At 35.4% G+C, this 18,963-nt stretch overlaps 1 protein-coding gene across 5 annotated transcripts in view; it reads left to right on the top strand.

The window, feature by feature from the left end:
• The window catches only part of CCDC18 (coiled-coil domain containing 18), a 134,485-nt gene that overhangs the window by 20,740 nt on the left and 94,782 nt on the right, over window positions 1-18,963 (top strand). For all 5 annotated transcript variants that reach the window (XM_082612782.1, XM_082612781.1, XM_082612783.1 and 2 more), the window contains 7 exons: window positions 3,000-3,096; window positions 4,483-4,604; window positions 5,537-5,828; window positions 8,746-8,870; window positions 9,728-9,888; window positions 16,725-16,945; window positions 18,398-18,508. In XM_082612782.1, coding sequence (XP_082468908.1) covers window positions 3,000-3,096; window positions 4,483-4,604; window positions 5,537-5,828; window positions 8,746-8,870; window positions 9,728-9,888; window positions 16,725-16,945; window positions 18,398-18,508 — 1,129 coding nt within the window. The remainder of the gene's footprint in view (window positions 1-2,999; window positions 3,097-4,482; window positions 4,605-5,536; window positions 5,829-8,745; window positions 8,871-9,727; window positions 9,889-16,724; window positions 16,946-18,397; window positions 18,509-18,963) is intronic.

Here is an 18,963-nt window from a genome sequence, read left to right on the forward strand (position 1 = left end):
TCACCCATTTAGAAAGTGGTAGAGGTAGAATTTGAACCCAAACACTGTGGCTCTAGGGCCCAATGAATTGAATACCATGACAGAAGTAGTAGTGCAAAGTGGTTAGTTAGAAAGATTATGGAAACAGGTTGCATTCCCAGTAACCCATGAGATCTTGGGCAAGTTACTTAACCTCTCAGTTCCTTGTTTGTGGCACTTACTTTATCATGGGTCGTTGGGAGGCTTAGATAGGTTACTATTTTATTATTATTCTATACTACTTCTCTAAGTGTGGGTGAAGGTGTGGTATAATAAACTCATACACATTTCTGGTTGGGAGAGTAAATTGGTGCAGCTGCTGTACTACTTTTTTTTTTTTAAGGATTTAATAAATTGAAGGTGTACCATAGTACCTTCAACTTTGAAATACCTTTTGGAAAATATCTAGCAATTCAGTTCCTAATTATTTATCTTAAAGAAACTCTCACACATATTGCCAAGGAACTATGCACCAAGGTGTTCATTGCAACATTGTGTTAGCTGGAAGCAACTTCAATGTCTATCAACTAAAAAAATGGATGAATAAATTATACTATTTTTATACAGTAGAACAGTATATATTAGATTTTTAAAAGTGAACTATAGTCACATGGGTGAACATAGATATGTCTTGAATGATAATGAACAAAAGTAGTCTGTAGAAGGATGTATACATTGTGGTGCCCTTCATATAAAGTATATAGAAAAAGATTACGATATTTCATTGAATGTAAGATTCCACAGATTTTAAGGTGTACCGTTATTTTAGTAATCACTAAGAAAAAATATCATGAAACTATGGTATACCATCAATCGTAAAATACATAATAATTTTAGAGATGTTAAAAATGTGAAAAACAGTGTGCCTCTTACAATAGATGAACTATGATGTATTGTTTGTGGATTTTTTGGTCAACATGTGAATGTACAAAATGTATGATGATAATAAAACAAAGTCACACTAGGGTTACCTCTGTGGAAGAAGTCAGGGGAATGGGATTTGGAGGTGAACAGGGACCTCAACTCTGTAATGTCTATAATGTTTTGTTTGCTTAAAATAAAAAGGCTACACAAAACAAAAATAGCAAAGAGTTAAGATTCACAAAAGTTGGGTTGGGAGTACATGTATATATTTATCGGTTCTTTGCTGTGTGGCTGAAAATATTATGACCTTTTTATAAATATTGGTGGTGGGACTTCCCTGGTGGCGGGGTGGTTAAGATCCGCCTGCCAATGCAGGGGACACGGGTTTGAGCCCTGGTCCGGGAAGATCCCACATGCTGTGGAGCAACTAAGCCCATGAGCCACAACTACTGAGCCTGCACTCTAGAGCCTGTAAGCCACAACTACTGAGCCCACGTGCCACAACTACTGTGCGCCTAGAGCCCGTGCTCTGCAACAAGACAAGCCACTGCAATGAGAAGCCCGTGCACCGCAACGAGGAGTAGCCCCCGCTCGCTGCATCTAGAGAAAGCCTGTGCACAGCAACAAAGACCCAACGTAGCCAAAAAATATAAATAAATAAATAAATAAAGCTATTAAATCTGGTCAAAAGTATGGACCATTTAAGTGAAAAATACAGGTATCCTTTGCTCTCTGAATTCTAGCTATGCCAACTAAGGAATGGAGTATATTCTCGTAGATTTTCAAATAAATCCCTTATTGTTTAAACTCTTTTTTATTTGAAACTTGGAACCAGACAGACATCTCTGATATCCACAGTTGCTGTCCAAATTTAAGAACCCCATATATTCAGGAAGTAAGAGATACTTTCACTTGAATTTGTAAGCCAATAGAGAAGAGACTGAAAATACAGAAGAGTCCTGAAAGGGAAGAACTAAGATCCAGAGTATAGATAAAGGAACTTACCTTGGATAAGAGAAGTGTCACTAACTTCAAAATAATGTGATGAAAATAAGTTTAAATATACAAAAAATTTTAGATGTGGATTTGAAATTGACCAAGTTCCAGCCTAGTAGTCTCAATTCACTGTGAGAGGTATGAAGAAAGGTCAGGATGAACCAAGAGGTGAGACAGAATGATTGGGATTAGACAGTGCTTGGTAGTGGTTGGATTTTTTTGTTCAGATTTTATATCTTTTTTGAAAATTTACTTGGCCTTTTCAAGGATCACAGGATTTACTGAGTTCTTTTTTTTTTTTTTTTTTTTTTTTTTGCGGTACGCGGGCCTCTCACTGTTGTGGCCCCTCCCGTTGTGGAGCACAGGCTCCGGATGCGCAGGCTCAGTGGCCATGGCTCACGGGCCTAACCGCTCCACGGCATGTGGGATCTTCCCGGACCGGGGCACGAACCCGTGTCCCCTGCATCGGCAGGCGGACTCTCAACCACTGCGCCACCAGGGAAGCCCTACTGAGTATTTTTAATATATTAGACAGTAGATTGATTCTGTAATACCTGATCTTTGAAAATTTATCATATAGCCTCAGGCAACTTCCCTAATCTGTCTTTACCAGACAGAGAAAAAATTGCCAACACATAAGAATGTCTGTATGTTTCAAAGTTTATAAGTATTTCATGTTCTCTTTTATTTTTCATATAGATATCATAGTGAGGAAATTATTGTAGTCTAGTCTTCATTTTTCATTTTGCCATTTTAAGCCTTATACTCTTTTTTTTTTTTTTTCTTTTTGCGGTATGCGGGCCTCTCACTGTTGTGGCCTCTCCCGTTGCGGAGCACAGGCTCCGGATGCGCAGGCCCAGCGGCCATGGCTCACGGGCCCAGCCGCTCCGCGGCATATGGGATCCTCCCAGACCGGGGCACGAACCCGTATCCCCTGCATCGGCAGGCGGACTCTCAACCACTGCGCCACCAGGGAGGCCCAAGCCTTATACTCTTTTTTAACACCAAAAAATCTGCTTCTCTCTAGTTATTCCTTATAATTAAATATAGGTTATTTTGGAACTTAAATACACAAGTACAGAGCATTCTTTACTTTTATTAATTATCTCGTTAAATTTTAGAGCTGAACGACAAAGGAATGAAGCACTATATCATGCTGAAGAGCTAAGTAAAGCTTTCCAACATTATAAAGAAAAGGTGGCTGAAAAACTGGAAAAGGTAAGAGGCAGTTGTGCAAACTCAGTGTGTTATATTACCCTCCACATTCTGAAAATATAGACATAAATAGAATATCTTTATTTATGGTTAAAGTGGGGAGTAATTTTATGATCTCATTCATAATAAAATCATTGAAATAAAGAATTTATCATTATTAGTTAAGTATAATATTTACCATCTTCTTATAATGAGCGGAAACTTTCTTATCTAGAGAAGGAAAAGAGTGGAGACAAGGAACAAAATGTAGAGAAAGATGGGGTGAGTGAGCAGTTTGGAGCTATAGAAGTAAAAGCAGGAAATTTGTTCCCATCACCTCAGTGAAAATGAAGGCAGAGTAGATTATGTAGCCTTTAATTGGTCTCCTTAGACATAACACCCTGAGAGAGGCTCACTTCTGCCTCTCAGAGGGAAGGTTCCTTGAATAGGTTCTACATAGTAATATAATGGCTTAATTACATTCATTGAATATCTTCAAGTAATACCACATGATAATAAACCTGTTTGGAGGGAGGCCACATGTTGGACATTAAGATAAATTCTTTATATCCTTAATTAATATTTACAAATTCTGTTTGAAGAAAGGTAGAAGGATAGAAGAAATATTAAAAATAAGAAAAATTTAAGATCCCATTAGATACTGACATCTTAAGTGTGAATTAATAAGATCACTGTTTTGAAAGCCTTGGAAAAGGTCCCTGTGGGAAAGAAATATTGTAGAAGGGATTTTTAATAAGGTAATCTGGAGTGGGAGGTAGAATACTTAGTAGGGGGAATATCCTCCTAGAGAGGGAGGACTTTATAGAGGAAAGAGAGGAATATGTAAGAGATGATTTTTTCATACTTCTTAGGATTATCAATTTCAAATTGCTCAGCAGAGCCCTATATTTAGATAGATATAACAAAGGAAGTGGGGCAGATCTGTCCAGTCCTCCATTCCCACTGCTCAGACCTGGATGCTTGACTTTTATCTGTTTTAAATTTGGGGCTGTGATTTCCTCGGGAGTATTCTGTGGCTAAAATTTCAAAAATTACTCCTCTGGAACATTTACACTAAAGTTAGTCTTTAGTAACTTGATGCAGCATCTCTACATGAGTTGCTTGCCTTGTCTACATAAGAGCAGAACAATTCTGCCTTCAGGTAATCATGCTGTTGTTCCTTTCTTGTAGGCTCTTAACCATTTCTGGACAGGTGGTAGCATTCCCCCCTCCCTGTTCTTTGTTGCTGGAAGTTCACTTTGCTCCTTTCACTACAAGGCTGGGGACTTAAACTTGTGGAGTACTTACTCCACTCTCCTGCTTATTTCCAAAATCACTACATTTTAATTTGAAATACCTAAAACTTATGACCACATTAGTGCATCCACTTAAAACAAATTATTGTTTTAGGTTCAAGCTGAAGAAGCAATATTAGAGAAAAATCTAATTAACTGTGAAAAAGAAAAAAAAAGGCTACAGGAAAAGTGTGGTCTATATAAAAGTGAACTTGAAATTCTGAAAGAGAAATTAAGGTACAGTATCCTATTGTAAAAAAAGGATTTTTGTGTGGAAATAGAGAAAAAACTGAAACATTTAAAAATAGAATATTTTGAATTCTGTAATTATGGCCTTAAATAATGTAGAAAGGTAGGGATCCATGACTGAAGTTGTTTTCTACTTGTAAATTTAGGATTTTAAATGAATAAAACATGTGTTGATGTTAATATACTTGTAAATATAGAGTAATATGATCAGCATATTTGCTTTGAATATATTTAGAAAAATTAACACAGATGTAGTGTCCTTGTAGTGTGACCACATTAGCTAGTAAAATATGTATTCTTCAAATCATGAAGCATTACCTAGTCTAACCTCATTTCAGAGATGTTAAAAATGTGAAAAAGGGAACTGATGAAATACAATAACAGTTCTAAACAGTAGATTGTTCTAATGTTTGACGTGTTTTTATAGGTATATACATATATATTTAAAAGCGCTGCATAGTAATCTGTTAATGGTTAATTAGATTTTATCTTTTAGAGTTGTGGCTAATAAATAGTTTGTGATTTTTTTCCTTATACTATCTAAAACTTTCTTGATGCTGCAAAATATTGTGTCAGGATTTTGGAGCTAACTCTCCTGTCATACACTTTTTAAAAGGGAGCAGAAATACCTCCAAGATAGTGAGATTATTCTGCTCAACTACTTACTGTGAGACACTGGGCAAGTTTCATAACCTTTCCTTGCCTTGTTTTCCTCCATCCGTAAGCAGGGAGTAACACTAGTGGTAGCCACATAAAGTTGTGAGTGCCTAGCATGCAGAAGGTAGGCACTCAGTAAATGTGAGCAAGTATTATTATTTCAGAATTAAGCTTTAAAATATTTAAAAAGTGAGATTAACTAAATATGATTATTGAAAGTAAGTGTATGTTTTATTTTCATTTTTATGCTTTTTTCTTCATAGGCAGTTAAAAGAAGAAAAAAATAATGGAAAAGAAACATTAAGGATCATGGCAGTGAAAAATTCAGAAGTCATAGCACAACTAACTGAATCTAGACAAAGTATTCTTAAGCTAGAGAGTGAGTTAGAGGATAAAGACGAAATACTTAGAGAAAAATTTTCTCTGATGAATGAAAACCGAGAATTAAAAGTTCGTATTGCAGCACAGGATGAGAGACTGGATTTGTGTCAGCAAGAAATAGAAAGTTCAAGGGTGGAACTGAGAAGTTTGGAAAAAATTATGTCCCAGTTGCCAGTAAGTATGTGTGACAAGGAAAATTTTACTCAAGTGCTTTATAAGAGATCATAATTTTGTTGTTGCTTTATTACCTTCTATTTTATTCCTCACGTCTGCTTTCAGTCATCAGTTCTTTTCTATCTAATCCTTTTTTCTGAACTTACCTTTCTACTGTTCCATCCTTTCTCAGTCTCTCAGATGCCATGTATAAGAATGGCACAGAATTTTTTAAAACAGCAGTTTTAAAGGAACATTTATATACCACAGCGTTCACCCATTTTAAGTGTACTGTTCAATGATTTTTAGTAAATTTACAAGTTCTGGAACAATCACCACAATACAGTTTTCAAACACTTCTATCCCCCAAAGGTCCCTTGTGCCCATTTATAATCAGTCCCTGTACCCGTCCCCACTCCTAGGGAATCACTAATCTACTTTCTGCCTATGGAGATTTGTCTTTTCTGGACATTTCATATAAATGAATTGTACAATATGTGGTCTTACGTTTTCTTAATGTTTTTGAGGATCTTTCATTGTGATATATATCAGTATTTCATTTATTTCTATTGCTTAATATTATTCCTTTGTGTGGATATGCCACATTTTATTTATTCATTCACCAATAGATGGACATTTGGGTTGTTTCCACTTTTTTTTTTTTTTTTTTTTGCCGTATGTGGGCCTCTCACTGTTGGGGCCTCTCACTGTTGTGGCCTCTCCCGTTGCGGAGCACAGGCTCCGGACGCACATGCTCAGCGACCATGGCGCAGGCTCAGCGGCCATGGCTCATGGGCCCAGCCGCTCCGCGTCATGTGGGATCTTCCCGGATCGGGGCACAAACCCATGTCCCCTGCATCCGCAGGCGGACTCTCAACCACTGCGCCACCAGAACGATTATAAATGATGCTGTTATGAACATTTGCTTACAAGTCTCTGTCCACACATTTCTCTTGAGTAGATACCTAGAAATAGAATTGCTGAGTCATGTGGTAAATTTATGCCAAACTTTGGCAAAGTGGCTGTACCATTTTACATTCTCACCAGCAAAATATGAGGATTTCTGTTTCTCTACATCTTAGCCAACAATTGTTATTGTCTGTCTTTTTGATTGTATCCATCTTAATGAGTATTAACTGGTATCACATTGTGGTTTTAATTTCCATTTCCCTGTTGACCGTGTTGAGCAACTTTTCATATACTATTAGAATGGTACAGAATATTAAATTGTTTTTATGGTAGCATCTGGCCACCTTTTCTCTATGAGTTATATATATGACCATATTTATAAGTGAGATTAGGAAGAAAGTAAGTATACTTGTGTCAGAAATTTGTTATTCATAGGTGCAAAGTAAAGGTGAAATCAGGAGAAAGGTATAAGATAAATGTGTCATGATTGGTTTCACATAGGGATGGATGGTAGACTTCTACCAATTTTAAACTGTCATGGAATTATGAAGCTGAAAGGGACCCTAGTAATCATCTAATTCAGTATTATCATTTTATTGAATTGGTGAAGAAGTGTACCCAAGGAAGTAAATAATTTGTCCAGCTAGCTAGTGGCACAGTTAAAACCATAACATACCATTCTTGGTTCCCATCCCCCTGCAATATCTACTTTCCTGGGATGCTGATTATTTGCTTAGATTTTTTTTTTTTTTTTTTTTTTTTTGGCCACGTGGCATGTGGGATCTTTGTTCCCAGGCCAGGGATCAAACCCGTGCCCCCTGCAGTGGAAATGTGGAGTCTTAACCACTGGACCACCAGGGAAGTCCCTGTTTGCTTAGATTTTTAATGTACTGTTTGCTTTTGAAATTTGATAGTAATCAAATGCAGGTAGCATTCATTTAAAATTGATACTTCCTTTGACTCAGTATCAAGAATTACTTGATACGTGATTCTGAAAGTGGTGTGATAATATATGCTTGATCCCATATAACATGATTTGGAAATGTGAATTTGTCTATTTCTAAAAAGTGTGATTTTGTTATAGTTTGAAGGTAGTAGTCATTAAGTGCTTACCTTGCCCCTTTTCACAACTAATTTTTAAAATTATTATTCAGAACATACAGAATACATAAAGAGACCAATATAGCACATTTGCTAAATCTGGGAAATATATTGTGATATCTACTTCAGACGTTTTTAGAATAAAAATTTATAGGGAAATAAAGCCTCATTATGTACTTCATTAGATCCCCATTCTCTCCCTCTCTCCTCAGAGGTAGCCACGATTTTGAAATTCATATGTACCTTCTTGCCCATATTTTAAATATTGCCACATACAGATGTATCCGTAAAAATATATAGTTCAGTGCATTTTTGAAAGTACGATATGTTCCTCTGTTGTTTTTCACTCAGTGTCATGTGATGTCTCCATAATGATTTATATAATGCAGATTTATTTTAACTATTGTAGTTTTCCCATTATGTTAATATTTCATAATGAATTCATGCATTCTGTTGATGGCTGTTAGATTGTTTCTATTAAATTCACACAATTTTTCAAACTTACATAAAAAATAATTGTATCGGACTTCCCTGGTGGCACAGTGGTTAAGAATCTGCCTGCCAGTGCAGGGGACACAGGTTTGATCCCTGGCCCGGGAAGATCCCACATGCCGTGGAGCAACTAAGCCTGTGCACCACAACTACTGAGCCTGGGCTCTAGAGCCTGCGAGCCACAACTGCTGAGCCCGCACACCACAACTACTGAAGCCCATGTGCCTAGAGCCCATGCTCCGCAACAAGAGAAGCCACCACAAATGAGGAGCCCGCTCACCTCAACAAAGAGTATCCCCTGCTCAATACAGCTAGAGAAAGCCCTTGCGCAGCAATGAAGACCCAGCACAGCCATAAATAAATAAATAAATAAATAAATAAATAAATTGTATCATAGATATTGTAAGTTTATATATGTTTGTTTTTAAACTTGCAGTTAAAAAGAGAAATGTTTGGTTTTAAATCATCTCTGTCTAAGCACCAGATGAGTATTTTGTCAAACAAGGAAGACAGTTACATTGGCTGCTGTGAGACAAATAAAATGGTGATTTCGGAATTGAGGTACGGTTTTCAGATGTTGAAGTTTTAGCACATACGATGTGTTTTAAAAATTGGTAATTAAGATCTTTAGTTGAGAAGCTGAGAAATATACAGAAAAGTCTAAAGAGTATTATAACAAATATCTGTATTTCCACAATTAAGAGCTGTTTCTTCTTAACATTTTTTGATATTTTTTTCAAATCTGTTTCTTTAAATAAAAAATAAAACATTACAGGGTAGATAATGCCCTTTGATCCTTAACACTAGTCCCATTCTCCTCCTAAGTATCTACCATCATGAGATGGATATCTATCCTTCAATTCATTTGTGTTTGTTTATACTCACACATATAAATATACTGTTTTTATATGTTTTGTAATTTTGCTTTTTCACTCAGCATCATTTTTAAAACTCATCGTGTCAAGGTAGGTAGGTAGAATGGTTGATCAATGGATGGATTAGTGTGGTTAGTTTAGTTTTAATAGCTGTATAAGAGTCTCTCCTACAACTACATCACAATTTATCTGTTCCTTTATCGACAGTTGCCTTATTTCTAGTTTTCCTCTATTACAAATAGTGCTGCAAAGTCCATACTTACACGTTTCCTGTACAATATGCGAGAATTTCTCTAGCAGATATTTCTAAAAGTAAAATTGCTGGGTCATAGGGTGTATACTATCAAGTTTCTAAAGTAGCTGAACCAGTTTACAATGTAATCAGTTGTATATAAGACTTTCTGTATCTTGGCCAATAGTTGACTAATATCAGAGTTTAAAACTTTTTAAATTAAAATTATTTTAATTTGAAAGGGGAAAATGGTTTGTGGTATTTTTATAGAATCTTTCTAATAATTTTTGGTTTATTTTCTTTTGTGCCAGGATTAAGCTTGCAATGAAAGAGGCAGAAATTCAAAAGCTTCAGGCAAACCTGACCGCTAATCAATTATCTCACAATCTTATTGCTTCTAATGACAACCAAGAAAGTGGCAAATTAAATAGTTTAGAAACAGAACCTGTAAAACTAGGAGGTAATCAAGTAGGTAAGTATATCATATTCAATTCTTATTATAAATATAATCAGAGTTCTTTATGATAGTTTTTTAAAGAAACAGATTATCAACTGGTTACTATTATCAAACATACTTGATAATCTGTTATTACTACTTATGTGTTCATAAGACAGTAAAAATTATTTCAAAATTCTTGAACTTTGCATCATTCTTTAAAAATATATTTTTGAAGTAAAATTTACTTAAGATGCATCCATTTAAAATAAAAGCTCAATGCTTTTTGTCAGATTTTTTTAAAAATAAATTTATTTATTTATTTTTGGCTGCCTTGGGTCTTCGTTACTGCGCACGGGCTTTCTCTAGCTGCGGTGAGTGGGGACTACTCTTCGTTGTGGTGCATGGTCTTCTCATTGTGGTGGCTTATCTTGTTGTGGAGCATGGGCTCTAGGCTCACGGGCTTCAGTAGTTGTGGCATGCAGCCTCAGTAGTTTTGGCTCACGGGCTCTAGAGTGCAGGCTCAGTAGTTGTGGCACATGGGCTTAGTTGCTCCGCGGCATGTGGGATCTTCCCGGACCAGGGCTCGAACCCGTGTCCCCTGCATTGAAAGGCGGATTCTTAACCACTGCACCACCAGGGAAGTCCAGATGTTTGGTTTTTTCATATGGTTATACCCTTGTTACCATCACCACAATCAAGACATACAGTAGTCCCTGCCTATCCTCCCAGGATACATTCCAAGACCCCTGGTGGATGCCTGAAGCTGCAGATAGTACGAAACCCTATGTACTACTATGTTTTTTCCTATACATACATGCCTGTGATGAAGTTTAATTTGTAACTTAGGCACAGTAAGAGATTAACAACAATAATAATAAAGTAGAACAATTATAACAGTATACTATAATAAAAGTTATGTGAGTGTGGCCTCTCTCTCCCTCAAAGTATCTTATTGTACAAATTTAATACCTTTTCCATCTTCACACATTGTGGCTATAACTTTTGCAGTTTGACGTGTGATAGCAAAACTAGCACAAATTTCTTTTTTCTTTACAATTTCATGGATTAAGGGTCTTACTGTAGATTTTAGCAACCTCAGCATACAACTTTTTTTCTTATTAAGTCTAGTACTTTCACCTTTTCACTTAAAGGGAGCATGTTACGGCTTCTTTTATATTTGAATTGCTAGCATCACTACCCTTGCACTTTGGGACCATTATTAAGTAAAATAAGGATTACTTGAACACATGCACTGCGATACTGCAACAGTTGATTTGATAACCTAGTTGGCCACTAAGTGACCAACGGGTGGGATACATGGACAAAGGGACTATTATTGACATCCTAGGCAGGACGGAGCTGGACGGCAAGGGAGAGTGTGAGACTTCATCACACTACTCAGAACGGCACACAGTTTATAACTTATGAATTGTTTATTTCTGGAATTTTCCATTTATTATTTTCGAGCCTCAGTTGACAGCAGGTAACTGAAACCATGGAATGCAAAAACTAGGATAAGGGAGGACTACTGTATAACATTTCCCTCAGGATCCATATACTCCTTCCCAGTTATTTTGGGTTTAATTTTCTCTTCTTTTTAAATTTTTCTTAAAGTGAAAGCTTAGATTATTGACTTTAAACCTTTCTTCTTTTCAGATGTAAGTATTTAAAGGTATAAAATTCCCTTTAGGCAATGCTTTAGCTGCATCCCATTAATTTTAAATGTTATGCTTTCATTTTATTCAGTTCAAAATATAATATCTCTTGTGTGTGTTTATTTCCAAATATTTAGTCATTTTCCAGATATCTCTGTGTTATTAGTGGTGGACATTAGGTTGGTTTCATTAAACAAATGAATTCATGAATGTACCTGATTTCAATTTTTTAAATATTTTGAGACTCAGTTTATTGGCCAGCATATGGTCTATCTTGGTGAATATTCCAGATTCACTTGAAAAAATTCTGTATTCTGTAATTATTGGGTGAAAATTTTTTTTGCACTTCTTTTGAGATATAGTTGACATACAGCATTATGTAAGTTTGTGTATAGTGTAATGAGTTGACTTACATACGTTATGATTTCCACAGTAAATTTGGTTAACATTGTCATCTCATTTACATACCAAAAAAAAGGAAAAAAGTTTTAAGATCTACTCTCTTAAATTTCAAATATACTATACAACAGTGTAACTTATTATCATCATGTCATACATTATGGATCCACTTTTACTTTTAATATACTTAGTTCTTAGCCAATAATTAACATGAAGAAACCACCGTGTAGAAGAAAACTTGCAGTATTTGTAATAATAGCAAATCACTTGAATACCTTATATATAATTATCTAGGTTATTAGGTAGTCTTTTTAAGACTCTTTAGGTTTTGTTTATTTGCTTGTTTGTTGCTTTTAAAAATTTGAATATTGCCCTTTCTTTCTTCCTTTCTTTTTCTTTCTTTCTTTATCATTAAAGTATAATTGACCTACAACACTGTTAGTTCCAGGTGCACAACATAAAGATTCTACATTACAAAATCACCACAATAAGTCTAGTTACCATCTGTCACCATACAATGTTATTACAATATTATTGACTGTATTCCCCATACTGTACCTTTCATCCCCATGACTCATTTATTTTGTAACTGAGAGTTTGTGCCTCTTTATCTCTCTCACCTATTTTATTTATCTCCTCCTCCTTCCCCTTCCCCAACTGCAACCACCAGTTTGTTCTCTGTATCTATGAGTCTGTTTCTGTTTTGTTATGTTTCTTCATTTGTTTTGTTTTTTTAGATTCCATATATAAATGAAATCATACAGTATTTGTCTTTGTCTAGCTTATTTCACTTAGCATAGTACCATCTAGATCAATCAATGTTGTTGCAAATGGCAGGATTTTGTTCTGTTTCATGGCTGACTAATATTCTATTATATAAATACATTTTACATATTCATCTTCTTTATCCATTTATCAATTGATGGGCACTTTGGTTGCTACCATATTTTGGCTATTGTAAATAATGCTGCAGTGAACATGGGAGTGCAGATATCTTTTCTAATTAGTATTTTGTTTTCTTCAGAAAAATACCCAGAAGTGGACGCTGGGTCATATGGTAGTTCTGTTTTTAATTTTTGAGAAACCCTCATACTGTTTTCCACAGTAGCTGTACCAGTTTACATTCCTGCTAGCAGGGCACCAGGGTTCCGTTTTCTCCACATTCTTGTCAACCCTTGTTATTTCCTGTCTTTTTGATAATAGCCTTTCTAACATCTATGAGGTGATATCTCATTGTTGTTTTGATTAGATTTCCATGACTAGTGTTGTTAAGCACCTTTTCATGTACCTTGTTGGCCATTGGTGTCTTGTCTGGCAACATGTCTATTCAGATCCTTTTCCCTTTTTTTTTTTTTTTTTTTGCTGTTGAGTTATATGAATTTTAAAATATATTTTGATTATTAACCTCTTATCAGATACATGATTTACAAATATTTTCTCCCATTCCATAGGTTGACTTTTCATTTTATTGGTGGTTTCTTTTGCTGTACAGGAGATTTTTAGTTTGATATAGTCCCACACATTTGGTTTTGCTTTTGGTATAAAATCCAAAAAAAAATCATTGCTGAGACTGATGTCTAATAGCTTACAGTCTGTTTTTGGTTTTTTTTCCCCCTAGGAGTTTTATGGCTTTAGGTGTTATGTTCATGTCTTTAATCCATTTTAAGTTAACTTTTGTGTATGGTGTAAGATAATGGTCCAGTTTCATTTTTTTGGTATATTGCTGTCCAGTTTTCCTGACACCATTTATTGATGGGACTATCCTTTCCCCATGGAATACTCTTCACTCCTTTGTTGTAAATTAATTGACCATATATACATATATTTATTTATAGTCTTTCTATTTTGTTCCATTGATCTATGTGTCTGTTTTTATGCCAGTACCATACTTTTTCTGATTACTATAACTTTGTAATATAGTTTGAAACCAGGAAGTGTAATGCCTCCAGTTTTGTTCTTCTTTCTCTTTTGTGGTTCCATATAAATATTTAGGATTGTTTGTTAATTTCTGTGAAAAACGCCATTGGAATTTTGATAGGGGTTGAATTGAATCAGTAGGTCACTTTGGGTAGGATGGACAGTTTTACAATGTTAATTCTTCTAATCCATGAGAATGAGATGTCTTTCCATTTATTTTTGTCTTCAGTTTCTTTCGTCAACGTCTTGTAGTTTTCAGTATACAGATCTTTTACCTACTTGGTTATATTTATTCCTAAGTATTTTATTCTTTTTGACTCAATTGTAAATGGGGTTGTTCTCTAAATTTCTGTTTTTTTTATTTGTTAATTATTTATCAAGAGAAACTATTCCTTAGCCCAGATATTCATAGTTCATAGTTTCATAGTTCAGGAACACAGGTAAGTGACAAACTTCCATGGAACTCAACCCAAAGAAATTCTTTATATCCCAAAATCACTTTGCACTCTGAAAGTTATCAACCTTCCTCATCTCTTCAAAATGTTTTATGGAATCATAATTTCTGTAGAAATCTGCATATGCCTTCTTTCTTGGTTCAGCTACAGCAAACTTACAGAAAGTTGCAACTCCTAGGGAGACAAATGAGAGCTCCAACAATATGAAAGCACAGGCACTTGGCCAGAAGGCCACACATCTGAGGTTTTGTCAAAGAACTGGAAGGCAGGGTAGTTTTTCTTGATAGCTCAACAACGACGTCCTTCCAGACTGATAGAGTAAATTTCTTTCTGATAGTTTATAGTTTACTCAGAATTAAGATTTTTTCCACTTGAAGTGAAATGTAGAAACTTTACAAGATTATAGGTCTCTTTACCATCCATCTTTTATATTGTAATTGTCCAGTGTATTACACCAGCATACATTGAAAACCTCAGTAGACAATGCTATTTTTTTCTTTTAACTGTCATAACTGTCTGATAACTGTCTGATAGTTAATCACTGCAGCTTTTTGTTGATCAGTGTTTGCCTGGTAAAACTTTTTCCATCCTTTTAAACCTGTATCTTTATATATAGGTGAGTTTCTAATAGAAAGCATATAATTGATTCTTGCTTTAATAACCAGTGATTTTTACTCTTTTATTGGAATGTTTAGGTTACTTACATTTAATGTAATTATCGATCTTTTGGGGTTTAAATCTACCATCTTGGTATTTGTTTGCTTTCTATTCTATTGGCCTTTGTTCATCTTTCTTGCCTTCTTTTGAATGAATTATAGTATTCCATTTTTTTAATGTTCTCAATTGAATAATTAATTATACCTCTCTTTTTTTTAGTGGTTGCCCTAATGGTTAACATATGCATCTTTAACTTACCATGCTCTATCTTCAAGGACAATGGGTTGCCAGTAGCAGAAATGACAGCAGAGGGCCTCCCTGGTGGCGCAGTGGTTGAGAGTCCGCCTGCCGATGCAGGGGATACGGGTTCGTGCCCTGGTCCGGGAGGATCCCATATGCCGCGGAGCGGCTGGGCCCGTGAGCCATGGCCGCTGAGCCTGTGCATCCGGAGCCTGTGCTCCGCAACGGGAGAGGCCACAACAGTGAGAGGCCCGCATACCGCAAAAAAAAAAAAAAAAAAAAAAAAAAAGAAATGACAGCAGAGAAAATTAGATACCTAAGTAATTAGAGGGACTACAGAAGAGAATGATGGGATCAGCAGAGGGAATTCTAGTTATTAGAGGTGGTGATAGTATATATCATATATTCTCTAACGTCACAGAAGAACAGAGACAATGATAGATTACTTAGAAATTGAATTGTTAGGGATATGGAGAATTGATGGGAAATGGCTACTTATGCAGTCCTTGAAGGGATAGTACATCTGTACTTGTTTCCACATCTGTGTATTCTCAGGCAGTCATCTACATTATGCATCTACTTTATTTATTTATTTTTTAAAATTAATTTATTTATGGCTGTGTTGGATCTTCGTTGCTGTGCGTGAGCTTTCTCTAGTTGTGTTGAGCGGGTCTACTCTTCGTTGTGGTGCGCGGGCTTCTCATTGCAGTGGCTTCTCTTGTTGCAGAGCACGGGCTCTAGGCGCGTGGGCTTCAGTAGTTGCAGCATGTGGGCTCAGTAGTTGTGGCTCGTGGGCTCTAGAGCACAGGCTCAGTAGTTGTGGCGCATGGGCTTAGTTGCTCCACGGCATATGGGATCTTCCCGGACCAGGGATTGAACCTCTGTCCCCTGCATTAGCAGCTGGATTCTTATCCACTGTGCCACCAGGGAAGTCCCTATGCATCTACTTTAAAGCACTCCTGAAAGCTTGTTTACCTTTGAGTGGGCATAGGTGTGTACATTTATAATGGAGAAAAGATATATTCAAACAACTACCTCTGATAACCTTCAGTGTTTTTAAAAAGCATTACTGAGTTCTCATCAGCTTGTTTGGAATAAGAGGGATTCTCTGTTTTTGACTTTTGAACCTATATCTGTATACAGTAGCAAATATTATTAATGATCTCAAGTTATCCAAATAAATTTATGATAAACTTTGGTTTAAGGAGACAGGACAATGTTTGTGTGTTCTGGGTTTTTTTTTTCAAACAATGATTTATGTCCAAATAATGGGATTTTTAAAGATGGAGACGGGCTCTTTGTGGAAAAAAGAAAAGTGAGTGAGTCAGAAGACCTTATTCCTACTTTGTTATGTATTTAATAATAGGAAGTACCTTGCTTACCATGTTCCTTCATTATATTTTCCTTAATGTATGTTTTATTCTCCATCCACTTTAGTATTCTTTAGATCAGAAACTAAACTTATGATTAAATCTTTCAACATTGAAATGGGTTTTTATTCTTTAAGTTTTATACAGAACAATTTTCCTTTTATGTTTATTAACAGAAAGTATAAAAGATCAAAATCAACATACTGTGAACAAGCAATATGAAAGAGAAAGGCAAAGACTTGCTTCTGGAATAGAAGAATTACGTGATAAGTTGATGCAGATAGAAGCTGAGAATTCTGATTTGAAGGTTAACATGGCCCACAGAACTAGTCAGTTTCAACTGATTCAAGAGGAGCTGCTAGAGAAAGCTTCAAACGCTAGCAAACTTGAAAGTGAAGTAAGCTTGAATTAGCTATTTATATGTACTGGATTTTGAGAGAAGAAAAAAGTGTTGTAAGGTTTTTGTAAAACTTGTATGTTAAAGTCCAGATTTATACACTAAAAAAAAAATTAATGGTACCTCATGAGTTATAACTTCTTTTAAAATTATATTTGGAAACTTCTGGGTTTTAACATATGTTAAAAGTAGGAAAATACTGTAGTGGCTAAATTTGGTGAAACACTGTACTGCATTCTATTATTTCTTCCAAGTATAAGTTAATATGGCTAATACATATTTACAAGTAAAAAATTTGGATTATGTAATTGGAAAAAAAGGGGTAGTAATAGAGGATTTCAAATTTTAGCAAACAGTAGAACCACCTGGAAAGCCTGTTAAACATGCACGTTTTGGGTCCTATTCCAGTGATTCTGATTTAGTACGTATGGAGTAATGCAAAGGAATCTGCATTTTTAAACAATTACATGTGAATCTGATGCAGATATCTTATGGATTACATTCTGAAAAGGGGATAAAGTATGTTTTATGAATATCTGATCGTCATTTCCACTGAGGACAGAACAGGATGCCTTATTAGGTAATTGTGGACCAGGTCCACGTGTGTATATGCTCTACTCACCCTTCAAACCAGAGGCTGCAGCTATCTGAGGGTACTTTTCTATTTTTATTTTTTTTATTTTTTATTTTTTTTATTTATTTATTTTTGCTGTGTTGGGTCTTCGTTTCTGTGCGAGGGCTTTCTCTAGTTGTGGCAAGTGGGGGCCACTCTTCATCACGATGTGCAGGCCTGTCACTATCGCGGCCTCTCTTGTGGAGCACAGACTCCAGATGCGGAGGCTCAGTAGCTGTGGCGCACGGGCCCAGCCGCTCCGAGGCATGTGGGATCTTCCCAAACCAGGGCTCGAACCCGTGTCCCCTGCACTGGCAGGCAGATTCTCAACCACTGCGCCACCAGGGAAGCCCCTGAGGGTACTTTTTTAAATGTCTGATTTTTCATCTTAAAGTCTGTAACCAAGACTAGGGAAAAGACCTGTGGGATAGGAACTTAAGTAATGGAAAGGAGATTTAGTCAGTCTATAACTATAGCCATCAGCTTACTTAGAAAATTGCCAAGTACTGAGATGAATAGCTTTTTTAAAATTAAAATATTAGCACAGTCTCGTTGAAAATACAAAAAGGGACAAAGAAGAAAATAAAACATTGATAGTTCTACCACAAGAAATTACTACTGTTAACATTTTATTGTACTAATTTCAGTCTTTAATAGCTACTTTTATGAAATGGGTTCGGGGCAATCCTATTTGATCATAGGGATCTGAAATAAATACTTACGTATTACACAGATGGAATAAGCTATGTCATGTTTCTGGTCTTCCCTTCACTGTTCTTCTTCTGAATTGTCACTTATTTTTAAAAAATAATTTTTTATTTATTTCAATGTGTTTTCAGATGACAAAGAAATGTTCTCAAGTTTTAACTCTAGAGAAACAGCTAGAAGAAAAAATAGTTGCTTATTCCTCTATTGCTGCAAAAAATGCGGAACTAGAACAGGAACTTATGGTAAAAATTACCTTTTTTTTTGCTACAGATTTACTGTGGCTTTAAGGAACTTAATTTGTAACAGCATGTTTGTTTTAGTATTGTTATTCTAAAATGTACCATATAGGAAATTATAAATTCTACCAAACTCTTCAGATTATTCAATTTTTATTTCTATATTTTTAAGTTCTATATTTTTAAGTTAATATGGCAAGTTGTTATCTAAAGTTCTTCATTTTTATTTTAGTAGAATTGAAGGAAATGGTAGTAGTTCTTTGATATGCTTTGCAGCATTTTTAAACAATCTTATCATTTTGATACAATTTTAAAAAACCCTTTCTCTTTTTTATAAATATTTAAATATTTTTGAAGTTGACATATTAACTACTATGATTCTTTGAAGCCTAGAGTATGATAAATTTTATACTTTACTAATGTACTTTTATGTAAAACTCGTTCTTAATTATGTTCTTTTA

Source organism: Mesoplodon mirus (genome assembly GCF_964341445.2).
Source record: "Mesoplodon mirus genome assembly, chromosome: 3".
NCBI classification, from domain to species: domain Eukaryota; kingdom Metazoa; phylum Chordata; class Mammalia; order Artiodactyla; family Ziphiidae; genus Mesoplodon; species Mesoplodon mirus.